This window comes from Triturus cristatus, chromosome 7, assembly GCF_964204655.1.
Source record: "Triturus cristatus chromosome 7, aTriCri1.1, whole genome shotgun sequence".
Taxonomy (NCBI): domain Eukaryota; kingdom Metazoa; phylum Chordata; class Amphibia; order Caudata; family Salamandridae; genus Triturus; species Triturus cristatus.
The window spans coordinates 1,826,522,980-1,826,549,953 of NC_140590.1; the positions used below are offsets into that span (position 1 = coordinate 1,826,522,980).

The following is a 26,974-nucleotide window of genomic DNA, read 5'->3' on the forward strand; positions in this document are numbered from 1 at the left end:
CTTACAGTGCCCAGGGATGGACCTGGATAATGTAGGGGCACAGGTCTCATGCTCCTGTACCCACAACACTGGCATAGGGCACCCAGCTAGAGGGGTGGCTGATGTATGCCAGGGCAGTGTATGTTGTGGGCATGGCACGCAGGGATGTGTGCCATGTCGACTCTCTGTTTTGTCCCATACCCAGATACTCAGCCTGCAAGGGCAGTGTGTTTGTGTCAGGGTACAGGGCCTCTACGGGTGGCATAATAAGTGCTGCAGCCCTTAGAGGCCTTCCCTGGTCACAAGGCCCTGGGTACCTAGTGCACCATTTACCAGGGGCTGACATGTGGTCAGGGTTTGCCAATTTGGGTTTTAGGTTTCAGCACAGTTTTAGGGAAGGAGCATAGGCCCTGGGCACCTGATTGGCAGGAGCCCAGGGAACACTCAGTCAAAGTACATTCAGCAATTCAGCACAAAGTGGGGGCATACCATGCAAGAAAGATGGCACTTTCTCACAATCCACAGCCACATTCCTAATCCCATATTTTCCAACTCAGCCCTGGACAAGGTAGGCCCATGTTTTCCATTGCTTGGGTAGATCACTTCTTTATTGCCTTCCAGATTCTTGATACATTTCTCTTGCCTAGACCACTACCAGCCCACCCTTTTAAAGCCTGTAAAAGGACCCTGATCACTCCAGAGGCCTTTACGTCAGTCCTGAGATGCAGGTCTTTACTCCTAGACCCCTGTCCCTGGGCTGCCAAGCAGCAGGCTTTGGCATGGATTGATGAGGTTTTTGACTCTATAGCCCCCAGGAAAATGCAGTATATCACCCATTCTAGAACCTCTGCAGAATGGTTCACAGAGGATCTACTGCAGACAAAAAGCATGTAAGCGCCTGGAACGTAAATGGCGTAAGAGCTATCACATCTCAGACAAAAACATGTACCTACATGCGCTTAACGAGTTCCACATGCAGATTAGACTATTTTGGACTAAATGTTTTGCGCTAGAGATTGATGAGGTGAAAGACTCCTCTCGTGAGATTTTCAGAATAGTTAAATCACTCATGTCTTTAGTCTCTGGGGTAGCGGTTAGGACCCCAACCATCAGTAACTACAATCAGATTGCTCATTTTTTCTCTGACAAAATATCCTCCCTGGATGCCTCTTTCCTGGAAAAGCTAAAAATTGTAGTTTCCCTCCTGCCAGAACACCACTTCTTTCTTTACTAGAAGGCTATTTCAGCATAGAGAACATTTCAGTTAAAGAAACATCCTCCCTCACTGTTACAATTAAATCTGCCTCTCTGCTAGATCTGTCCTCACCGGCAATAGTGAAACGAGGGTTCACGGCTCTCGCTCCAACATTATGTACAGTGTTTTATTTATCTTTTGAAACAGGACAACTAGCAGCTGAGTGGAAACATGCCATGGTGGTTCCTCTTCTTAAGAAGTCCTCGATGGTTCCTTTTAAGCCAGAGAACTTTCAACCACTTTTGTTGCTTCCATTCTTTGTTAAAGTCACTGAAATACATGTACATGTACAACTAATGAAGTTCATTGATAGGAAAGAACTCCTTCATAAGACGCAATCAGGTTTTAGGCCACAGTACAGAAAAAATCTACCCTCCTACTAGCCTCTGAGATGCTACATATATTGCCTGAGGGAGGCAAGATGGCTGCATTACTCATGCTGGACTTAAGTGCGGCTTTTGATACCATATCACATGGCCAGCTATTAGAACAGCTATGGCTACAAGGTGTAGGTTGACTTTTTGCACAATCGCTCATTCCAGGTGTTTCAGAAGCCGTACACCTCGGAAATCATCCCCTTACAGCAGGGAGTGCCACAGGGGTCGGCTTGAAGCCCAACCCTGTTTAACTTGTATCTCCATTCCTTTGCAGATGTAATTGAATGCCACGGTGTGAGGATCGTGTCCTATGCTGACGACACTCAGATGATCATCACACTGGCGCAAGATGATGGTAGTGCTGTAGCATATTTCCCATCCTGTCTGGTGGACCTTGCAGCATGGATGGATTCTAGCTTCTTGAGATTGGATGTAGACAAGACAGAGGTCATGGTGATTGGGAAACTCCCCTCAATATTGTCCTCTACTTGATGGACTTGTGAATTGGGCCCCACTCCGATACCTAAACCTAAATAAAAAATCTGGGCTTCACCTTCGATGCGTTGCTATGATTTGATAATCAGATTACAGCAAGGGTTGGTACCTGCTTCAGAGTGTTAAAAATGCTATGAAAGATTCTGGGGCTTTTATCAGCTAAGAAGATGGTAATACAGGTTCTGCTGGTTTCCTGTCTAGATGACTGTAATGTACTTTATTTGGGGGTCTCCAAAGGTAAGTTTGGGATGCTTCATGGGTACAAAATGCTGCAGCCCAGATGCTACTAAAAATTCCAAAACAGTCCTCTATAAGCCCGGGACCTGCCAAGCTACATTGGCTCCCCATCAAGCACAGAGTCTCTTTTAAAGTGCTCAGCTTTGCACAGAGGATACTCAATCAGAGGGGCCCAAGATATTTGCATCCTTTGATTCAAGGCTATACTCCTACCAGACAACTGAGGTCCTGTGGGGCAGCAAGGACTGTGGTCCCTAGATTGAATGGTATGTGCTTGGGGGGCAGTTATTTCGAGCTCCTTGCAGCTAAAGTCTGGAACGCTATGCCATTGGACCTGAGATGGGAGCCATCAGAAGAGAGGTTCTGGAAAAATCTCAAGAACTGGTTATTCAGGCAAAGAATGTAGGACTGTCTGCCCCTGTAGATGAACCTGACTAGACAGGACAATTTATCATAGTGCTGCATCTCTAGCATGGGGACACTCCTTAGGAGTAACCAGGTGCTTTCCAAACTTCCTAACATAACAGGCACACACACATATATATATTTATATAAATTCACTGAAAAAACATGTTTCAGGGACACACCAATACCAGTTAGTACATACACACTCACTGATTCATTGGTCTATCCACATCCACTCATTTACTGATTTAGTCTCTCATACATACAGTCACTCAATATAGCTTTATACACCCATACACTCACATACTGCCAATCATCCACAGAGATACTCACACACTTAGTCATTATAATGGCTGAATTTCTCTGGTTTTGTACGAGTAAAATGTCCAACTAACTGTAACGTCCCTGAAACCTGTGGGTTTTTCAGTGAATTTCTCAGGTTTTTTAACTGCTAATTCCTAACTATAACGTCCCTGAAACCTCAGTTTTTTTCAGAGAATTTCCAAGGTTTCTCAAATGCTAATTTCTAAATATGCTTACATAGACAGGACCTGCGCAGAAAGATGAAGAAAGGCGCAGAAAGAAGCAAGAGAAGCACAGAAAGAGGCAACAGAATTCCAGAAAGAGGAAGAACGGTGCGGAAAGAAGCAAGAAATGTGCAGAAAGAAAAAACAGAGGTGCAGAAAGAAGCCTACATTGACTGCCCCTTACAACAGACTCATACAAAGTAGCCTAATCCTTAATCCTTCTCCCAAGATGTCTTAAACCTCACTTTTCTCTTGAAGGGTCACTATTAATCGACTGATCAGAATGTTAGGCCTGCCTACCAAATATAAAACAGAAATCCTAAGCATAACACTGTTGTAAGTCTGACCAAGTTTGTGAAGGTACGCATGCGTGTCTCTACCTTTACTGAGTGACATGTTACATAAAAATAAACATAGAAATACTTGAATACCTGTGTTTAAAACAGCATATTCTGCAAATATGTGTACAAAATGTTATAGGCATTTCTTTCTGCTCATAGTACAGGGCACATGACTATTCAATAGTATATTTGAGGGGCTCTATAACACCTATATACATAAGACATGTCTGCCTGTGCAACTGAATGACAGAGCAGAACTGAGAACATTTAACCACCTATAGAAGAAACTTCCCACTTTTTAAGCTACCATCTTCAGATGAATAACACATATGAGAATATATATACGAGTAGACATATATCTCAGTAACAAGAGCCCGCAGACCTTTAAACTTTACAACTTCCACTTACCATTTGAGTACAGAAAGAGGCGAGAGAAGTACAGAAAGAAGCAAGAGATGTGCAGAAAGAAAGAAAAGAAGTACAAAAAGAAGGAACAGAGGTGAAGAAAGAGGCAACCAGGTTGCAGAAAGAGAGAAGAGTGGTGTAGACAGAGGCAAGAGGGGAGCAGAGGGAGGCAAAGGGGTGCAAAAAGAAACAAGAGGTGCAGAAAAACAAAAGAAGTGCAGAAAGAGGGAACAGAGGTACAGAAAGAGGCAAGGGGTACAGAAAGAAGCAAGAGAGCTGCAGAACGAAACAAAAGAAGTGCAGAAAGAAGGAACAGAGGTGCAGAGAGAGGCAAGAGGGGAGCTGAGGGGGGCAAAGGGGTGCAAAATGAAACAAGAGGTGCAGAAAAACAAAAGAAGTACAGCAAGAAGAAACAGAGGTGCAGAAAGAGGCAGGAGGGGTGCAGAAAGAAACTAAAGAAGTGCAGAAAGAAGCAACAGAGGTGTAGAAAGAGGCAAGAGGAGTGATGATGGATTATGTGGCTAATGCGAAAAATATATAATAAAAAGAAAGTCGGTGCAGCCAAACAGTCACATAATTCCAGTGGCTCTGCTCATACCTCTGAGAAGGTCAAGAAGTACTCTTCTGTTATTCCTTCTTTTTTTGTCTCGCTGAGTTCATAGTTTAGCTTCTATGGAAACGAGGAATACTAAAACTGATGTTACCACTCCACAACACAGACTACCTTACCAAATAATTACGCTCTATAACACATAATCCCACTCTACATAATTCCTATTTACTAAATACCACATACTTTCTATCCACATCATTTCATCGTACATCCACTCCACTTCAAAAAACATTAGTAAAAACTTTTACATTTACAACGCCAATAGCTCTAACTCTCACATATGCAAGATCTATTACATTGCAATTGCTTCTTTAACTAGTGGTCGCATTTGCAGAGTGGTGGAGAAAGGGGGCTGGGCCTCCAACCAACGCTCAGAAATTCCACTGCATAGGACTTACAGGAGGTACCAGAAGGGCTTCTTGGCCCTCAAAGTCTCTCAGGAGTAAAGTGGACTTCATCCCCAACCAATACTGTGCTAGGAGGCACGTTTGCTGATTGGTGGAGAAAGGGGGAGGCGTGGCCTCCGAAGACCTCTTAGCAATCCCACTGTGTGCTTAAAAGAGGAACAGTTTTCTGCGGAATTTGCCTTCTATTGGTGTCCCCCTTACTCTGCAGAAACACTTTAACTCCTCCTCAGTGTACTCCCATAGGTCATCCTCATTATAGACTAACCCCATTATGGCTAGATACACAACCAGCAGTGCAACACAAGAGACCTAGGTGTAAGAGCTGAAGCAGGAGTACACAATTCAAAATGATGATTTGAGGAGAAACTAAAAATAATCAGGAGAAATTCTAAATGCAGAGTTTGTAGTGCAACAATGCATCACTGTGGTACTGCGCAAACAAAAATACTATCCTCACCTCTACCACCAATGTTAGAAATGGGGTTTCTGGTTGGCTAGGGCATGCACCTAAGCCAGGTAGAAACCACCAGTCAAGTCAGGGCAAGGGAGTTACACACTGAAGATAACCCCTGCTTACCCCCTTGGTAGGTTGGCAGAGCAGTCAGACTTATCCTAGAGGCAATGTGTAAAGCGTTTGTGCAACACACTCACACAGCAGTGACACACCAGGCACACCACAAAAGAAACTCCACACAAGGTTATATAAAATTAGCCTTTGTATTATTCATAAAAGCACATTAAAACACAATCACATATTTACCATGCCATTAGGCACTTGTCATGACTTTACAGTTAGGGTTATGTGTAGCATTAAAAAATATAGGCATAAAACACCATCTGCATTGCATCACAGTGCATACTTGCAGCAGGGCATCCTTCATAAATACATCATGCCCACTTTAGACATATGCAGATCACTATTCAAGTGCCAACCTTGGCAATTATCCTGCAAATACATTTGAACAACAGGCCTTGGGCATAACCATGTTAAAGAAGTTGATCCGCAATGTGTAAGGGCAAAGGGATGCCGCAATTCCGTAGTCCCCCAAACTATCAGGGATCCTCCTGGCCATGCAGGTACTCTCCCGTAGGGGTGGCAGGGATCCCTTTGACACTCCCACCAACATGAATCTTCCAACTAGCCCCTAGATGCAACCAGGCGTGCCGCAGATAGTGAGCCAGCCACCTAGAACACGATGGGTGTGGAGACTGGCACACAGCTGCACTGGGTGCAAATGAAAGCAAAACGATGCTCCCCCGCCGGTCCATAACTGGACCTCGGCATGCAGACACGGGTCCAACTGCAGGTGTGGAAGCTTGTCCAGAGCCCTCCAGGCCCCGCGGCAGCTGTAGGGCATGTGCCCATAGGCGGCCTCTCCTCTGTGCTGCAGAATGGCTGGCAAACCATGAGGGGACCTCGGGCAGGCTTCTGTAGTGAGAAGGACGCGATACTCTCCACTTCCCACAGAGATCCTCTTGCTGCACCACGGAGCGAAGTCTCCGTCAATCCCACCCTGCCTTGCACTTTCTCGTGACCACAGGAGCCCATGAGGCTCCGACTAGATCGCTCCTGCCGGCCCAGCCCACAACCAGGCTAATGAAACCTGTGGGGCTCTCCACTTCCTCAGGGGAGCCCTGTCCATGATCAGGTGTCCTCTGCCTGGCTGTTTGCCCTCTGGGATGCACAGAGAAAAAACTCTCTTGATTTTGCAGCTCCCTGGCTGCAGCACAATGGCGCCCGCTACCCGCACGGCTGGTGCCCACTCCTCGGCCCCAGGGAGATGAAGCTGGGAGTGTCCACTACCTGCTTCTGAGACCCAAGCAATGAAAGAAGGCAATCCTGCACTTTAGAAGCACTTCCTGCAGGTCAGCACACAAGCGCTCACTATGCGCCTAGTTGCATGGACCAGGGGAAGCCACCAGTACTCCTCCTGTACAGGACCTACTGGGAGAACACTGGCAGCACCGCCCCAGGGCACAGGCAGGCCAGCACAAAGGCTTGTGGCAGTAGAAGTTGCAGTCCTCCCCCCCACAATAAAGTCCAATGGCGGTTCTTCCTGGTGCACAGCTGTCCACGCTGTATCTTCTTTTTCCAAGCAAGCTCTCGGATACGGGGTCACAGCCCCAATATTTATAGTTCATAAAGTCTTTGTTCTGCCCTGGTACAGGGCCCTGGATCCAGTGTAAACCAAGTTTTTGGGGGACACTTTGCAAATGCACAACAACCTCCATTGAAAGTGTAAGGTTTGGCTCCAGATACACCACAGGGGGGCAGATCCTTTATTGTGGAAGGCAGGCATAGCCCAATTCAGGTGCAGGTGCTACTTCTCCCACCACTCCAAATGCAGACCTGGCCTATTTAGCCTAGAGCTGACTCATCCAGACTCTCTGGAGCCAATGCACCTCCCCAGCCCCTGTCACTCCAAAGTCAGACAGTCAATACACAACAGGCAGGCACAAAGACGCATCGCACACAGAAATGCCTATAAAAGTAGCATTTCTAAAATAGTAATAATAAATCCGCGACCACCATTATGCAGCATTTATCACCACTATTCTAAACATACCAAACTTGATCACGCTACCCCTCTTATATCAGGAATTACCACTGAAGCACATATCAGGGAATCCCCAATGTATTCCTATGAGAGGGCAGCCTCACAGCAATGAAAACCAAACAAGCTGTTTGTCACTACCAGGACATGCCACACAGTTGAGGCACATATCCTACCTTTTATCTACACCACACCCTGCCCATAGGGCTAGCTACGGTCTACCTTAGGGGTGACTGATATGTAGTAAAAGGGGAGTCACTGATGTGGCAACCATTTTATGTGCCATGTCACAGTGGCAGTAAACTGAACGTGCAGGCCCTGCAGTGACAGAGGCCTGAGATAGGTTTGAAAGGCTACTTTGGTGGGTGGCACAAGCAGCGCTACAAAGCAGAGAAGTTGGTACCCCCTCAAATAATGAATTAAAGGTCAGGGAGGAGAGGGGCAGAAAAAGACAATCACACTAAAGAAACTCCCTTGTGACCTATATTTCTTTTTTTGTTTGATTCAATTGAATTCAAGAAAGGGCCATATAAAATGATAATGTACTACGAATACATCATTATTCTTTATATTTTTATTTATTCCTTTTTTTAAAGTATAAACACTTTTCTTTAAATATCAAAATTAATTGTCAATTTATAATTTCTATTTCATAGACATACAATGAATATGCTCAACACATTTATCTATAACATTTCACATATTACACAAGTGATCCCTAGGTAAAGATAAACACACGCAACAAATTCACACACTCTCTCATAAATTCATACTGATTCAATCAACATTCATGCTACATTCATAAACACAAAAAAGCTCAGGTAAGTTGGAGACATAAGTATGACAATGATCTCCTTTGACCAGAAAGACAACTGCGATGAGCAGGATCTAAACATCAATGGTCAGTGGTCAAGCAGCGCTGCAAGGCCACCAGTAACATTTAATTTACTAGCCCTGGGTATAAGGGATACCACTGTACAAGAGACTGATAGGTAAATTAAATATGCTAAACAGGTGCAAACCAATGTTTCCAAGTTTACCATAGAGAGCACATGCACTTTAGCACTGAACAGCAGTGATAAACTGCCCAGAGTCATAAAACCACCAACAACAGGGCAGACAAAATGCAGGAGGAAGACAAAAAGTTCTTGGATGACCCTGCAAAAAAGGCCATGTTCAACAATATTTATTAACAAATCAAATATCTAAAAGTCCCACACACAGGTGGAAGCCGAACGTGCTACTCTTAGCACAAATGAAGGTCAGAATCCAGACAACATTCCAAAACATCATATAAATGCATGCCTAAACATTCTACCAATTAAACTGTTATGCAAAACATGAATATCATTGTGAGCGAGCTACAAATAACATGCTTTGACGATGCTAATTATACTATGTATGTACAACACCCCCCTCATTGAGGCCCCCCACTCAGTCTACAGCAGCTGGAAGTGTCTCATTAAATCACTTTTGACTTCAGGCAGGTTAACGCAGGCTTCGTTTTACTTTGCACTGCATGTGTTCCTGTCACACACAGTCCCTTCAGTGGAGGCAAACCATGGGGCAGATTTACATGCCTCTTGCGCCACTTTTGCGTCACTTTTAACACGGGAAAAGTTACGCAAAAGTGGCGCAAGGGGCTTGTAAATCTGCCCCCTTGTGTTTTGGGGTAATCTGGCGCGCTTTTCTTTTAGTCGATGTGCTGTGCGGTGTAAACAGGAAACTCAGACAGGCTTTGAACAAAGCGAGCTGCACGAGGGACTCACTTTGAAGAATCCGGCCCCATGCTACTCTCTCCAGCTCTTGGAAAAACCCTGTGCAAAAGCTCTGAGGCAGAGGAGCTAGGCACGGCTAGTATCACTCACGCTTAACTTACAAAACACGCGGATTCCTGTGTTTTCTGCTCTGTCATTTTCTGTTTCATGGTCATTCTCCCTTTTCTGTTCCTGTCGTTATATTCAGGTTTCGTGCTGTACTTTCCATCTACTCTATTTCCTTTAATCTACTTTATTTCTTTCATCTTTCCCCTTGTGTTTGTCCATTTATTTTCTTTACTGATTCCTCTTTCTCTCGTTCCTATCAAAGACAGTGGCTTCTAAAGCATTCTTATCTTGCACCGCATGTCGATAGAAATGGTTTCTTAAAAACATGTTTAGCACCATTTCCTTCATGAATCAAGAGTTTCCAGCAATGCCATCTCGTGGGATTTGGTCAACTTTTTATGCTGCCCGAGCCTCCCCTTCATTAGCATGCACAGTGTTTGCATATACAGTACAGGTGCCGTGTGGATATATTTTACATTGACATCAGGTTCATGAAGCTGTTAAAAAAGGTAAGTTCATTGCCCTCCTGCTGCAGGGATATGTATGTATCATGCAAGGCAGGGATCCAAATCAGCCACAAGAGGGCAGCAGGCTTTCATCCACAAGAGAGGAGTGAAATAGGCACCAGTGAGTTGGCTAGCAATAATGTCTGCAATGTTGCATTAACACTTTGTGTTCATGTTGCTAAAATATGTTCTTTTGGGTACAGTTGCTTTTCAATCACGGGTTTGCCGTGGTTGCAGAGGGTACTTAAGCCTCTTCACACATCTTCATATAAAATTGTTCTAGGTTGTGAATAAATGATGTTTTTGTTTGAACATGAGTGAAATGCTCTCTTGTCAAAGCACATCATTATAGCCTTACAGCCAGCTGCAAATTCTATCAGTCATTAAAGGGCTTCTCCTGAATTGATATATTTATTACTTTACTCCCTCTATAGAATTTAAAAAATCACCTCTCTCCAGTTCACTGCTCGATATCCCAGCTCTACCTCTTTCAATATATCAACCCAAACCTCATTTTACTACTATGACCTCTTAAATAACCCTTTTTAGACTCTTTTCTTTATCCCTCCTTTGACTCATCCCAAACGTCATTTTTCTCCTATAATCTCCCAAATAAACCTTTCTAGATTCTCCCCTCCTCCATCCCTCCTTTAACTCACCCCAAATCTTATTTTACTACTATATGTACCAACTAACCCTTTAGAAGCTCTTCCCTCGTTTGACCCTCCTTTGTCCTATGTAATCCTACTAAAAGACTCACATGCCCACCTCTCCAACTTACAACTTACATTTACCTATACTAATCCACTGCTATTCTACCTTGGTTCCGGAGTAGCGCTTTACTTGCTGAAAGCGCTTCGACATCTCATCAGGGGTAGTAAGCGCCTTGCCCCATTTGGTCCCTTTTCAGGCTGGTGAGTTTATCTTGTAGGGCCGCCTGGACCAGCTCCCTGGACAACCTGTTTCTGCCACTCCTTTTTTTGTAGGTGTAAGTCTTTCCACGGTTTAAATCCTCACCCACTACACTCGGCTATAGTTTAAGGTTCACACCTTTTCCCCACACAGATGGTAATGTACCTCAACGCACCTTTGAGGGCACCTGCCCATCTTGAAATTCAACCACCCTTGCCGTGTGCCTTCTTCAGGTACCATAATTTATACTATTGTTATTTACATAAACTTTGGTACTGTATGATATGTGACATGATTACTTTAATTAATAGTGCTATGCAAATATCCCTCCACTGCTTGCAAAAAAAACAAAATAAAAATCACAGTATTTTTCAACATCACGAGCTCTAGCTTTCACAATTGTGAGACCTATTGCATTGCAAGTGCTTGTTCTGCCCTTCTGAAGCCACATATAAGCCACTCCCTCTTCTTTCAGAGAACCTGATGACAGACTGCAACATTCATCATTGTTAAAAAGACCACTTTGTCTTGGCATTAAAACTTTTCATTTTTAAGAGGACATTGGGCACATTGTCAAGTGTTGATGGTCTTGTAGGCTGCATTTCTTTTTAGCTAAATTTTATTTAATTTTTTTTCTCCACTCTTTTCTGCTTTTGTCTTTCCTTTAGTTGTTTACCCCTTGTATTTAACCCTCTAGCTTTTTTCTACCCATCCCTATTTCCTTGGGCCAAATGGCAAAAAGTATTTCAGAATTATTTAAGAGTTTGTGGCTGAAATTTGTCTTCTTGCAAAAGAGCATCCATCCTATTACACTGCTTAGGAGCTGATGGTCAGGAAAAATTTGAAAATTTGCCAGGAACAGAATCCGATGGGAATGCATTACAATTCCTAGATGAATTTGAAAAATCAATTAAACATTTAGAATATAATTTTATGCCCAAAGTCTTAATTACTTTGCAACGTTACTATTTTGGCAAGAGAAAAGAGGGTAATGGTGAATCTGTTGAATACTTTATCACTATTGTATGGAAATTGGCCTCTTGCTGCAATTTTTAGGAAAGCCCAGAAAAAAAGGACAAGAGCCCAATTCAAATAGAATGCAATTCTGGTAAGATTTGTGAGGAACTTTGGGCTAAGAACGATCCCAGTCTTAATGACATGCTTAGTATTACCAAGAGAGTAGAACATTCTTTGGGGTGTATACCGGAACTACAGAAACACAAATACACTACGTCTGCTGTCGGTGTTGTATCATCTAGTCAGAAGAAATCATTTCCCATAGTGGAAAAAGGGAAAAATGTTTGTTTCAGATGTAGTAGTTCTAATCTAATCTAAAAGATCTTTCAGTTATAAAAGTCATTTGTAAGAAGCGAGGCAAAAAAGGGCATTTTTTAAATTGTTGTGGATCTCATGTGCCCAGAGACATCATTTTTAAAATTGGTACAGATGTTTCTGAAGTATTCTTGAAAATTATAAATGATGTCAATTGTGTGCTAGTATTGCATGTGAGCATCTATATGACCAAGTATTGCACAATAGTATCATAGTCGCTATGATGATGGATTCAGGAGTGAGACTTTCCCCAATTTTCAATAGAAATTTTAAAGGGAAACTAGAGTTATGGAGGTAAACCCATTGAGTTGGTGGGCTATTTTGATGCACAAGTTCAGTTTCATGGTAACATGATTGAGGGTAAGATTTATGTACCAGTTAAGGGAGACACAGTAGTAGGTGGGCCACTTAAGAAGTTGTTGGAATATACCTTGATCCCAATTCAGAGCCCAAGTGTAAGTCAGAAAATGTAACATTTTCAGCTAGGAGGGCCTCAGCAAACCCAACTGTAGAATCAGTGCCCTCTGGTCTGCCACATGGTGCCGTTCGAGCTGATGCAGAGCTTTTGGACAGGTCGGCCCTTTACAACTGGTGAGATACCTGCAGCCAGGCAGGGTTTGGTGCCAATTTCTGAGCAGACCCTCTGTTCTTGAAATGGTGTCTCTTCTTTATCCTTCTTCCCTTCCCCAGAAGACAAATCTGTATTTCTGGTTTCAGGGTACCCTAAATAAGGCATTTAGAGGCATTCAGGGGAGTGTAGGGTAGGAGCCAATGGGCTACTTACCCCAGGGTGACTACACCCCCATATGACCAATTCCTGTGGAGAGTGGGCATAATTATGACCCAGAGTTCAAATTTTACCAAATTCAAAATGGTGAAATCGTTCCTCAGCTGTCCCCTTCAGATGGCCTACCTTAAGGGTGGGCCTGGCCTGTAAGCGTGACACGCCTTCTGACTATCAATCAATCAATCATAAAGCTTTATTCGACAATATGTCATAAAAGCACAATCCAATCCACAATAAAAAAAAGCCAGTAAAAAAAGTTAATAGAAGATTAATATTCTTCCGTTTAAAAGACAATAAAACAGTTTAAGACAGCAAGAATAAAATTAACAAGCTCATTACCAGTCTATAGTACAAAGTGCAAATAGTAGCAATGGAATTTACATTCGTATAGATAGCAGCAGTAGAACAGAGTACTAGTGGGAGCAAAACAATTTATATATTCATGGCCAATATGCCGTGCATAAATTAGGAAGGCACCACCACTTTCAAACGTATTATCCATGCCCATCCAAGAAATTTGGCTACAGCTATAAGAAGAGGAAGCCAGGTTTCAGTGCATATCAGTCTAAAAGCAACCTCGGATTTTTGAGTGCACAAAAGACGGCAAATAGGAGCCAACCAAATGCGTCTAGTTATAGTGTATGCAGGGCACACAAATAATAAATGGGGCAGACACTCCCTAGGTGCATGACAAAGGGGGCAAGATGTATCGACTACATTCCCCCAACTTGCTGTGAAGGACTTAACGGGTAGTGTGCCCGCTCTTAGTTGAAACAGAAGCTTTCTATCAAGTGGCTTTGTGATAGTGTCCCAATATGCTTGTCTTCGGCTTGGTTTGGGAATGAGAAATTTGCCTGACAACGACGATGGATCACTATTCCTGAAAATGCTAGCTTCTACCCAGCCCCAGTACCTTTCCTTCAATTGTATTTTTGAAGGAAACTGTTTGTTTTCTGGGTTTTCCCAGAGATCAGCCATGCCAATATTTTCAAGCAACAACCTAAGATTCGATAACCATTTGATTTTTTTTAAATTGGTCAACTCTAATAAGGTCTTTAAAACCCTCAGCATACGCAGACAATTCTGGGGTTGTCCAAATTCTACGCCAATACATTAGAGGGCGCAATCTCGCACTGTCAGCCAATGTCTTCATTTCTAGGTCGCTGAGTAGAGGCAATACAGGAGTACTTTGTGGGAGATTAATACGTTTTCGTAAGAAGCAGTTTTCTCCGACGATCAGTTTAGACAGATTATTGTTGCCCCATAGCTCTGCTCCATAAAGGACTGAACTAATAATTTTCATATTATAGATCGTCAGAACTGGGGTAACTGGTTTCGTAAAAGATGCCTTAAACTCAGCTAATAGTGTTCCAGCTAGCTGTCCATGTTTAAGTGTAGCCATATCTAATTGTTTTCCCCATTTCATGTCCCTCTATATGACAACCCCAAGATAAGTATATTCTTTTACTTGCTCCAGCGGGCATTTATTTAGTAACAATGTTCCACCAAACGACCTATGAGCGTTAAATGTCATAAGTTTTGTTTTAGAGACATTTCCCCGAAGATGACAAAATTCCTCAAAAACAGATAAAGCACGCTGTAGGCCGCTCAGTGTTTTTGCTAACAACAGTGTGTCATCGGCAAACATAAGAATTGGAATTCTTACGCCCGCCAATTTTGGTGCATCCGTTGGAGTGGCTTCCAGGAACTTTACTACCCCGTTTATAAAGATGGAGAACAGAGTTGAGGCCATAACGCAGCCTTGTCTCACTCCTCTTTCCACACCAAAAGGGGGGGTAAACTGACCCTGAACACCCCACCTAATTTTTGCATATGTATCCTGGTGCAGTCTAGCAATGAGTGATAATAGAGCATGGGGCATCCCTAGGTCTTGAAGAACTCTCCATAACTTATTGCGGGAGACAAGATCAAAAGCTGATTTTAAGTCTACAAAGGCAGCATACAAGCTGCCTTTTTCCAGGACCACCGTCTTCCAATATAGTAATGTAAAGTGAAAGGTTTGGTCGATAGTACTAGTACTTGCCCGAAATCCAGCCTGGAAGGGAGACAAAATGTCATGAGTGCAGATCCAATCTTGAATTTTATTTAAGACCAGCCGACCCATGATCTTCTGAGATGAATCAATTAGACTAATGGGTCTATAATTCCCGGGTAGTGATTTATCACCCTTTTTATATATAGGAATTATCTCAGCTCCCTTCCATGACTCTGGTATCGGCAAACCTTTAGCTATTTCATTCAGTAAAATCAGAAAATAACGGATCCATATGCTTTTGTTGGAGATAAATAAATCATCTGGAATCCCGTCAGGACCTGGCGCTTTACCACCCATCAGGGAACCCAATGCAATACTAATATCTTCTTCGTTGAAAGCCGGTTCAACATAGTAAGTGTAAGGAAGCTCGGGGAAAACTGGCAATTAATTAATATATAGTCTATACGACTCTGACTAAAACCATTGTTAAAAGTTGATACACCAGCTCCATCAGACTGGGTTCAACCATTTAGTGCCCTTAATCCTTTTTCCATACAGAGGGAGTTCATTTGCACCACCACATCCGTCCATCTCTTTATCGGATTTATATCCAATTCTGGGATTTTCCAGAGGACATCTTCAGGATTGCGCAGACTAGAATTACCATTTAAAAGGGGTTCAAAGGTCATGTTAAAATCGCCTGCTATTATAACGTTAATGCCTATGGCGTGTTGCCCCAGGAGAATATCCAGGGCTACCAGGACCTCTGATTTCCTCCCCTTTGTCCCTCTTGCATAAACGTTATAGATATCAAGTTTTTCAGCCATTCCCCATTGCAACCTAATCGCTAGTATATCCTTATTATGGGGTTCAAGGACCTGAATCTTGAAACCAATCTCTTGACGTATCCAAACTACCAAACCTCCAGAGGGTCTCCCCTTCCCTCCATTTATGGCAGGAACATAATAATTCAGGAATCCTACGCAATGGACTGCATCCAATGCCCAAGATTCCTGAAACAAGCAAACATCATGTTGGTCAATGAATGAATGCCACTCTGGAGAAGTAGTCTTAGACCCTAGACCAGCTACGTTCCATGACACCACCGAAAGTTTAGGTAATACGTTTTTAGATGGACATGAAGGTCTCCCCTCAATCGATGGAATAACATAGGAATTTGAGGGCTCAATTGCTCTTTGTGATATCAATGTAGGCGCAGAAGAGGGGATAATTAGAGATGGGAAAACATCATGATTAATTATCTTATTGACTCCTCCAGAGGCTGGCACATCAAAGCTGGGGGGAAGGGGCGTCCGCATACACACATTCTCAATGTCAGGAAGTGTACTGTCAGAACAGACCCTATCAAGATGAGAAGTCAACTGAATCACATTTGTTTGTCAATCATTAGAGTCCAAATGTGACAGACTATCAAAAGCATTATCAGCAAGCACACCGGGACAGTTCTGGGGAAATAAAAATGGGACTCGTCTAAATTGAATTAAGGAATGGTCAGGGGAAGATGTGCGAAATTCCAGAGCCAGCAAGTTCTCAACCAAGGCATGATCTCTTAATGTTAGCTCGATAGAGTCCCAAGAACTAGTCCTGGAAAAAAGTCTACGAGCTCTCGTAATATCGTCCCTAATAATGGACTGGCAACCCCTAACATGGCGAATCCAATGGATTGCTTTATTTGTAAGAGAATCCGCGCTTTCTCTATTAATTCCAGTATTGGTTATGGGAACATTGACCATATAGATTTTTGGGGCCTGATTCAGGTAAGTCCCTGATGGCATTTGACTATTATTAATTCGGTTGGACCCTAAGTCTAAGTTAGGGCGACTTCTATGCTTCAGTTGGAAAGGCCGTGATTTTAAAGCAGTAGCATAAGAAGAAGAATCGCCCAGATATACAGTAGGTCTATTCCCTTCCCCCACAATCTGCGGGTGCTCACTAGTGGATTTACCCCGAGCACTCATAGGTGGTATATCTGGACAGATTTCCAAATTGGATGATGACTTTACTTGCTCGGGCTGCACAGCACTGCGTGTAGGACCGTTTAGAGTGTAAGTGGGCCTTTGCGACAAAGAATCGACCTTCGCAGTTAATTCCACTAACTGCGTGCGTACTAATGCTGCCTCAGATTTTAATTCATTAAGGAGGGAAAACAGGCCCCGGGAGTCTTTAGCATTGTCTGAAAAAGGTACAAGTGGAGGGCTACATGTAAGCAACAAATAATTATTTAAACTAGCTTCCCCCATTTCATGTTCCGGCAAGTCTAAGAGAGGAGCAAACCTATTAGTACAAGCAACCAGACTATCCCCTTTGTCAATCCTGCTCCCCCCGGGAGCCTGGCCCTTAACAAAAGGGTTCTCGTTTAGTTGCATTGCAGAGTCCCCCTTATGGGTTTTATGAAACATTGCCGGAATTAATATCTGGTGTCCTGTGGTAGAGTTAGAAAGGTGTGACTTATCTATACTTGGATCATCAATTACAGCCTGATCACGTATATCATTGCTTAATATGTCCTCACAATCATTGATCAATAGATCAATTCTATCCAAGGTACAGTTATTTGTAATTACCTTCTGTTTCAGAGATTTCTTGACCCTTTTTCCCTTGGATTCTCTGATGCAGTTACTGTTCCCCCCCCCCCCCCCCCCCCTACGCCACTATTCCCTTCCATCGTTTTCCTTTTCCCCATATTCCTGACAATGGGGAAAGGATGGTTACAAGCTGGGAAAGGAATCAACCCCTCTAGGGGCAGAGAAGTAACAAGACAATACTCTGTTCCTCTATGTTATTCTCAGAACTGCACACAGAGTAAGGGTGCAGAAATTGTCAATCACTTTATCACCAGTACATTTAGGGGCACATATGTATCTCGGCCAACTCACAGTACCTTAATGTCAGTGGGGCGATAGTGAGGCAGCAATCGAACCAAATGGGCTGGCCCAGCCCGGCCTCTTCCGGCCGACGACGGGCCTGCCTTTGGCCCGGGCTACGCCCGGGCGCTGCCCGCGCGCGTCCTGCGCTGCGGGGCACCTGATGAATTCAAATATCCCCGCTGCACTGCCTGATGATGTCGTCGGCGAGCGCCCGCAGCAGGGGATGCTGGGATCTGTAGTTGTTTGGTTGGCCGTTCCCCTCACAGCTGTGGCAAGACTCGCTATGCTGGGCTGATGGCCGTTCCTCTCACGGCAGTCACACGAGCCTCAGGCGGCTAGGTTGGCCAGTAAGTCCGAATGCTCGTCCCGCGCTGCGGGGCACTTGATGAATTTAAATATCCCCGCTGCGCTGCCTGATGATGTTGTCGGCGAGCGCCCGCAGCAGGGGATGCTGGGATCTGTAGTTGTTTGGTTGGCCGTTCCCCTCACGGCTGTGGCAAGACTCACTATGCTGGGCTGATGGCCGTTCCCCTCACGGCAGTCACACGAGACTCAGGCGGCTAGGTTGGCCAGTTAGTCCGAATGCGCGTCCCACGCTGCGGGGCACCTGATGAATTTAAATATCCCCGCTGCGCTGCCTGATGATGTCGTCGGCGAGCGCCCGCAGCAGGGGATGCTGGGATCTGTAGTTGTTTGGTTGGCCATTCCCCTCACGGCTGTGTCAAGACTCGCTATGCTGGGCTGATGGCCGTTCCCCTCACGGCAGTCACACAAGCCTCAGGCGGCTAGGTTGGCCAGTTAGTCCGAATGCGCGTCCCCTTCTGACTATCAAATTTCTCACCTGCTCTGGTGCCAACTGGGTGCCATGGCAGGGGGTTGTGTTCCCTATATCTGGGAGAAGCTGTTTTTGCATGTCAAAGGCTGCAGAGGATTTGACGCCTCTGGCCTTAACTTGCTTATTCACTAGACATCCTGCTGGAGAAGGTGTGTTCACCTTCCTCGGGAGCAAGCATTTTTCTGACCTCTCACCTGCAGAGGGTCAGAAACTTGTCTGTAGTGGCAGGCGGGAAGATACCAGTCAGCCAGCACACTGGAGGACTTGTATGTTTCAGGGGTCACCTCCCAGGTGACCTCTGTGTACATGCCATAATAAATTGAGTACTGGCATATGTACAGAATTATTAAGATGAGGTGTTTGATACCAAATACTATTATGTTCAGTGCAGAAATCATGTAGCTGGGTAACTCGTAATCACCAGTGGCCCTCATATATACTTGAGGTGGCTGCCTGATCACTTGCAATAGCAATGGAACTAGACATCACAGGGGCATATATGCTCATGCAGCTATGCCCTCACAAATGCACCTTGCCTTAGGGCTGTAAGGCCTGCTGTAAGAGTGACCTACACATAGCATATGCAGTGTACATTGGCATGGCACACAAGGAGTGTGCCATGTCATATTTTCAGAATGGTTTGCACCATTTTACACAGCCTGCAATGGCAGTATGTATGTAGTTTTTCTGTGGGCCCCCTAGGGTGGCATAATACATACTGCAGCCCATAGGGACCCTCTCCAGTACCCATGCCCTGGGTACCAGGTGTACCATTTACCAGGGACTTACAGGGGTGCTAAAGTCCTTGCCAATTGAGATACAATTGGACATTTACCTTGTTTTAGGAAAAGAGCACTGGCACTGTGGGCCTGGTTAGCAAGGCCCCAGTGCAAACTTCAGTCATAAAACATCAGTACTAGGGCAAAAAAGTGGGGATGACCATGTCAAGAAGGGGCACTTTCCTAAACAACCCTTTCGACCGGAACTGCAGTCAGCGCTCTAGTGTTATGCCACCAGCCTCCAGGCCTACTTAAGGCGAGGCAGGGCACGGACGCGCGCAGCAACGCGCCAAAGGCAAGCCCGTCTGTGCCAGGATGCCGCCAGTACCAGGACCATTTTTTGTTTTTTTAATTTATTTTGATTGTACATCTATGCTACATTTGGTGAGTGTTTCACTATAGCCAGACTATCCTATTCCAGTAAAGAGCTTAAAAATAAATCCTATTTTAAACTACCAGCTGATTTAAGGGCAATAACTAACATATGTACACTTGAAAACCATTGTTTAAAAGTTCCAATACTACGGGACTTACCTAGACCACAGTTTAAACTAGCTAAAACCATAATCACCAATCCAATAAAGGCAATTTCTTTGAATGCTCGCTCAATCCCTAAACATGCGGTAGAGCTCTGGAACCTTCTGGACGTGGAAGCGCCAGATATCTGTTTTATAACATAGACCTGGTTACACGATCATGCTTCCACGGATGTAGTTATCGACTTTCCACCCACCTACAGTATAAATAGATTGGATAGGAAGGGGAGGGCTACTTATAGCCATTACTATGGGCGTTGAAATCATCTCCCTGGAATCTATGGGTACAGACCAACTTGAACTCTACATTTTTGGAATAAAGGGCATAGCTCAACAAGGCACTATGAGAGGAGTCTTAATATATAGACCACCGGGTCCGAAAAATGATTTTGTCCATAAATTATTCGAGGCTATTGCCCCTCAAGCTCTGGCAGCAGATGCTTTTCTTCTAGTAGGTGATTTTAATTATCATGGTGAGTTTCTTTCGGACTCAGATACAAATCAGCTGATCACCACCATGAGCACTCTGGGATTAACTCAAACGGTGATCGGCCCCACCCATGTTGCGGGCCATACGCTCGATCTCTTATTAATGAATGCTACTAACATCATAGTAGAACCTCCTTTTCCATTACTGTGGTCAGACCATGACCTACTGAAGTTTACAATTCCAATTCAGACCAGTCGAAATGAGATGAGGAGTGAGACGATTTGGAGAAGATCATGGCGGAAAGTTACCCCTACCTCCTTCTCAGCCCATTTCAACCCCCCTACATTATGTCAAGAGGAGAATATTGATCAGGCAGTTTCCCTCTTTGAGGGAGAAATAACAACCACATTAAATCAGATCGCTCCCCTCACCAAGGTTTGCCCCTTGGTTCACAGAACAATTAAAAATATTAAAGGCCTCCTGTAGGACAGCAGAACGTAAATGGAGAAAAAGCAAAGCCCAAATCGACCGGGAGAAGTATAAAAATGTCAGTCGTAGTTACATGGATACCATCAGGCAGAGCAAAACAAATTTTCTCCTAAACTGAATCGAAAAAGCGGCGAACTCCAATAAAGAACTCTATAACATCTTAAAGGAATTTACGATGCCCCCTGTTCAGCCAGAAATTCCTGTTTCACAGGAGTGGGCAGATTCCCTTTCTGAATTTTGTGAAACAAAAATTGCCATCATTCACAGTTCCTTTCCTTTGCAAGAACATTTAAACACTCATGAAAACCATCATACCCCCTCTGATGACCCCCTCCCCCTCTTAGAGGATTCCTCCCAATATAGCTCTGAGGAAGTGGCCAAGGCCTTGGAAAAAATTAAATCAGGCTCACCGGTTGATCCCGTATCACCTCGTTTTCTGTCCAAAATTCTTCCGGTGCTTTTGGACAATATTACAATTCTACTCAATTGGTCACTATCAACATCAGAGGTTCCAAAGATTTGGAAAGCAGCCAGAGTTAGACCAATTTTGAAAAAACCTACTGCAGATCCTAAACTTTTAACCAACTATCGCCCTATCTCGCTGCCCCCATACTTTGGGAAGGTACTCAAGTTTCAGGTCAATAGGCAGCTCGTAGACCATCTCGAGAGTCATGGCTTACTAGATTCTTCACAGTCCGGTTTCAGGGCCGCACATAGAACTGAAACGGCACTGGTAGAAGTCACCAATAATATCCGTCTTGCATTGGATAGAGGGCAGAGATCCATTCTCATCCTGCTGGATTTATCAGCAGCTTTTGACACCATATCCCATAGCATTCTAGAACAACTGCTCTGGGATATTGGTGTCAGGGGGAAGGCCCTGGAGTGGCTTAAAAGTTATTTAAGTGACCGAGTCACAGCAGTACAGATTGGCGATCTAGTGATTGTAGTAGGTTTGTTAAGATGGGTGTGTCACAGGGCTCAATTTTGAGCCCCACGCTATTCAATCTTTATAAGACCCCTCTAGCCACGGTGATCAGAGCATACGGCTTTGATGTAGTGTCGTATGCAGATGACACTCAGATTCTGATCACCCTTGGTCCTGACCCTATGGAGACAAAGTCTTGTTTCTAGAATTGTATGCTTCATATAGATAAATGGATGAATACCAACCACCTACAAATGAACGGAAGTAAAACCAAGATTGTACTCTTTGGTAAAGCCCATGAGCATTGGTCAGATGATTGGTGGCCCCCAAATCTGGGCTCTTGTCCTCCCCCTAAGCAGACAGTGAGGAATTTGGGAATCCAAATTGATAATCAATTATCAATGAAAAAACAGGTTAACCATATGATTGGCACCTGTTTTGGCATTATGCGCAATTTGCGTAAAGTGTTTAAGTGGATCCCACTAGAAGCCAGGAAACCACTTGGACAGGGACTGATTGCTAGCCGTATGGACTACGGTAATGCTCTGCTGTCAGAAATAAATGCAGACCTCCTTTCCAGACTTCAGGTCTTACAGAACACTGCGGCCAGGCTGGTGCTAAACCTTCCATCTAGAACCCCCTCATCGCCTAGCCTTAGACATCTTCATTGGTTACCTGTGAAGAAGAGAATATGTTTTAAGATCTTATGCCTAACACATAAAAACATGTACGGTGGGGGTCCAGGATACTGGAAACAAAAACTTAGTTGGTACCAGCCAAGCAGGCCCTTAAGATCTTGTAACAAATTTCTTCTCACTCCACTCAGAGTACGCACTGTCAGAAATGGGGGTCGGGCTTTTTCATTTCTTGCTCTCACTCTGTGGAACAAACTGCCTCCATATCTCCGTATTATTTCTGACCATAACCATTTCCGCCGAAATTTAAAAACATGGCTGTTTGACCATTAGCTCTGTCTCTTTTTCTGCTTATAACATGGGAGCCATTCGCCAGCGCCATGAGACCTTCGGGTGATGTGTGCGCTAAATAAATGTTCCTTGATTTGGTTTGATTTGATGACGTATTGTGTTAAAGGGCAGGGTGATCAGGAAGTGAAAGTGGAGAACATGAACTGCAGTCAGCTTTCTACGGGGGCTGTGGGGGAATAAAAGGCTGTTTAGAAGGGGGTGATGTGGCCTAAGCATCAAACAGCTATTGTTGTGGCTGTGGCAATCCCACTGGTAGGTTCTCTACACTCCCACCTCTTTCTTCATACCTTTTTCTCCATGCTGCAGCAGAGTCTCCCTGCACCCATCTGGCACCTCCCGGTCCCTTCTTCTATTTCTTCTTCCTTGATCAGAGCTAGGGACAAGGGATGGGCAGATAGCAATGTGCAGGTGAGAGGAGCTTCGTAGGCTGATTGTGAGCAGAACCAGCAAGGACGTTCTAAAAACTACCAACCTTTTCAGAGAAACAGCGAATATCGCTAACCATAAATCTTATGGAGGCAGGTGATGTCTACCGACACTCATCTGTTTAGGAGACAGAAAGTGCTTACAACCGTTCAACATCACCTCACCTGCATTGGTATGTGTGCATCGAGCAGCCCTGAAGCCATGCCTCTAGCATCCCGGCAGTACAGTTTAGAAGCCGAACAGTCCAGTGGCATGTGTCCATCATGCTGACTTACGGTGGGCACCAGTACAACTCTGCCATGCGGCGGAGCGGATTTTTTGCTGAACTCTGCACTGACAAAACTCCACAAACTCTACCGGTTAGAGCGGAGTTTACTGCCCCCGCTAGTCATGAGTACACCAGGTTCCTTCACTGGACTCAGTAGTACCCAAACAGGGTGTCCAAACATAATTTCAAAGGAAATAAAGCCCACTCCTTTCTGAGGACAATCCCTGTAGGCAAGTAGCAGGTATGGTAAGAGGACATCCAATCTCTTTCTGAGTTTTTAGGGAGCACCATGTTCATGCCTTTCATGGACTTGTTAAACCTTTCAACAAGGCCTTTGATCTGTGGGTGATATGCAGTAGTAAACTTATAAGTCACACACATTAATTTCACATTGATTTTAGGTAAGTAGATATTAAGTTACTACCTCTGTCTGCAAGCACCTCCATAGGAAACCACACCTTACCAAAAATGCCTATGATGGCCCTGGCAACATCAAGAGCAGTGACAGTTCTAAGGAGAATTGCTTTAGGGCACCTGTTTCCTGATGCTGTTTAAGGGTCAATGGACCAACAATGCCAATCCCTACCCTTTCAAGGTGGACCCCAACCACTAGTAGTGGAATTAAGGAGGCCTTGGTTTGGTTTATTGCATGTCATGCCACTGGCTTGACAGCTAACGCAGGAGTCCAAACTCCTTCACTTTCTGGAACATACCTGAATAGTAAAAGTGGGTGACTAACTCTAAGTTTTAATCTGACGAAGCTGCCCAGCTTAGGGGGATGTTATGTGATAAGGTGAGTAGGACCTCTCGGTATTGCTAGGGCAGACCCACTCTCCTATTGGCACCAGGTTTGGTGTATCTGGCATCAGTATATAGGAGTACCTGCTCCCAATAGGTTCTTTGGGAGCCACTGACATCTCCCTTTTCCTGGTCAGCAGCTTGCTGTCCCAGGCTCTCAAGAGTGGGACATGTCTTTTGTCCCTGACAAAGATCTTCCCTGGAGGGTTCCCCTGGGACCGGGAGCTCTGCCTAGTAAGGCCCAAGTTCCTGGGGCTAATTTTCCGGCAAGGGCTGATAGGTCTTCTCCCTGAGGAGAGCAGAACTGGGCTTGTGTCTCAGGAGATGTTGGTTTTCCAGCCTTCTTGCCTTTTCTCTTGAAGGATTGGGCCATTGTTCCAGTCTCCATACCTCTTTTTACCCGGGCTTTACTTTGTGCTCTTGTTTTTACACACAACCATCTAGTTATTCTCAGCATGGCTTCATGGGTTCTCATCTCTTCCTCAGGCCCTTGCTGAGGACTCCAGATCATTGCCTAGTAGACATTCTACTGGAACTGCAGAGAACACAACCACCTTCTTTTGGCCAGTAACCCCTCCTCACGCTAAGGTCACCATAGCCATCGAATGAACCTGGAGAATGTTATCAGCATTGATAACTAGACAAGTTTGACCAGTTAAATACCATTTTGGGGATATCAGTTTTTTAGTCACCATGATGACACTTGCACCTCTATCACACAGTGCTTGTACTTCATCACCACTGAAATGTGGATTTTGTATATATTGCTCCAGGTTACTGGGCCAGACAGCCAGGGTAGTTATATGCACCCCTCCCTCTGAGATTAAGGGAGCTTCAGTGTCTTCTCTGACCTGGTCAGGGCACATCAAGGATTCCATCTGGAGATTAACAACCCCTGAAGAGTTGCTGCACTAGTGGAAACCGTTTTCGGGCAGGTAGAGTCCCCAGTTCAAAGTCCATTCTGTTAACAGGGATGGCATCAAGCCTTTTTTGGATCCCAATTTTTACCCTGGTACACACCCTTTGATTGGGAAGTGTCTTTGGGCCCACCCACCTGAACAGGTTTTTGGGGCCTTTACAAGACTCTGGGTTTTTCCCTTTGTGTCCCACATCACTCCATTGGGAGAAGGGTGAAAAAACTCCATGTCTTTTGGTCACCCCTCCTTGGTACTTCCTGGTCACCCTTGTTTTGACCCAATGGTCAGCCTTCTTTCTCTACTCCGGAGGAGACACTAACCCTAAGCCCACCAAGTACCAATGCAATTTTTTCAGAAGTACAGTTACTCAACTTGCTCCTTTATCATAAAATTACAGAGCCCATCATAGTCTTGCATGTTACTTCTTTTTAACCAGCCACCTAGTGTTTGACTGTAAAGTCTACAAAATCTATCCAAGTCTCGAGGTTTTGTGAGTCTCCCTGAACTTAATTCTGTACTCTACAGTGGTGAGTCAAAAACCGTCCATCAGGAGTCTATCCATGCACTTGCCTGAGAATAATTCCCACAGTGGAGGGCCCCAGTGTTTCTCATGAAACTTCTCATTTTACAAGCCCTCTCAGAGGCTGTACACCACTTTGTGATATCATCTCCCAAAACATATTTGGGGACAATCCTTTGGGGATGTTGGGATCAAACATTTCCTCTCTCTAACCATTGACTTTATTACTGCCACTACTTATGGGTGTCATACCCCGTTGAGCCCTTCTTTTTTTATGGCTGGTATCTTGGCCTCAAGGGCTTCTCTTCTAGCTAGTCTAGCAAGGAACACATTCTGCTCATCTAAATTATCTATTTCACTTTCCCTGGGACAGGGTGGAGGTTGGGGTCCCACCCTCTGACACACTAGGAGAGATTCTCAAACATTTTGCAATGGGTTAGCATCCAAACGTGATGCTAACCAGCACAAATTGTTTTTTTACTGATTCACTTTACAGTGCAAAGCGTGTTTTGCACTGTAAAGTGCCCAAAAGTAAAACAAAGCAGCGCAAAACTCTGCTTTGCATTGCATTGTGTCAAGGGTGCATTACATGGGTGGTACAGGGGATTTCCCATACATACTAACATTAGTAGACAGGGTTGAGCGTTAGGGGTGGGCGGAATTTGCGTAAACGGTAACAAATCTCTGCGAACACGCAGAAATTCTGCGAACACGCGGAATTGCTTGTTTGCGATGCTTTTTTCCTGTTCACAATCGCTGTTTGCGTGCTCGGGGAGAAATATCTCGCGAACACGCATTTTGAGAGCGCGAACAAGCAAAAAATTTCGCGAAGTCACGGAAAACAGAATTTTGGGCAATTTTGCGTTCTCCGCGGAACGCGAAATTACCCAAATTCCGAATATTCCTCGAGCGGAACGGAATTTACCGCCCAGGCCTATTGAGCGTCAAAAATGTATGCTGCTGAAAAGCAGGTGTTGAAAGGAGACATACTTTCATTTCTCTTTTAATTTTCTACTTTGCATTTGTGCTGCACTGTACAGCACACATACAAAGGGGCCGATTCCGATCTCGGTTGGAAGGGCACCGAATCGGGTTCGGCCGGAAAATCAACGAGCCGTATGCGTGTTTTCCGGCCGACTCGTTCAGGTGTACGAGCGAGCAAGTACGATGCGAGCTACATGAAATCGGAAGTTGGAAGCTAACCGTGGCGTGCAATGGA

General features: G+C 44.5%; 1 protein-coding gene across 1 annotated transcript in view; it reads left to right on the forward strand.

Moving 5' to 3' along the window:
* LOC146813305 (olfactory receptor 5G9-like) overlaps positions 1-26,974 on the forward strand; it is a 134,094-nt gene that overhangs the window by 72,673 nt on the left and 34,447 nt on the right. Inside the window, exon 2 of the mRNA XM_085615370.1 lies at positions 1,886-2,064. Coding sequence (XP_085471496.1) covers positions 1,886-2,064 — 179 coding nt within the window. The remainder of the gene's footprint in view (positions 1-1,885; positions 2,065-26,974) is intronic.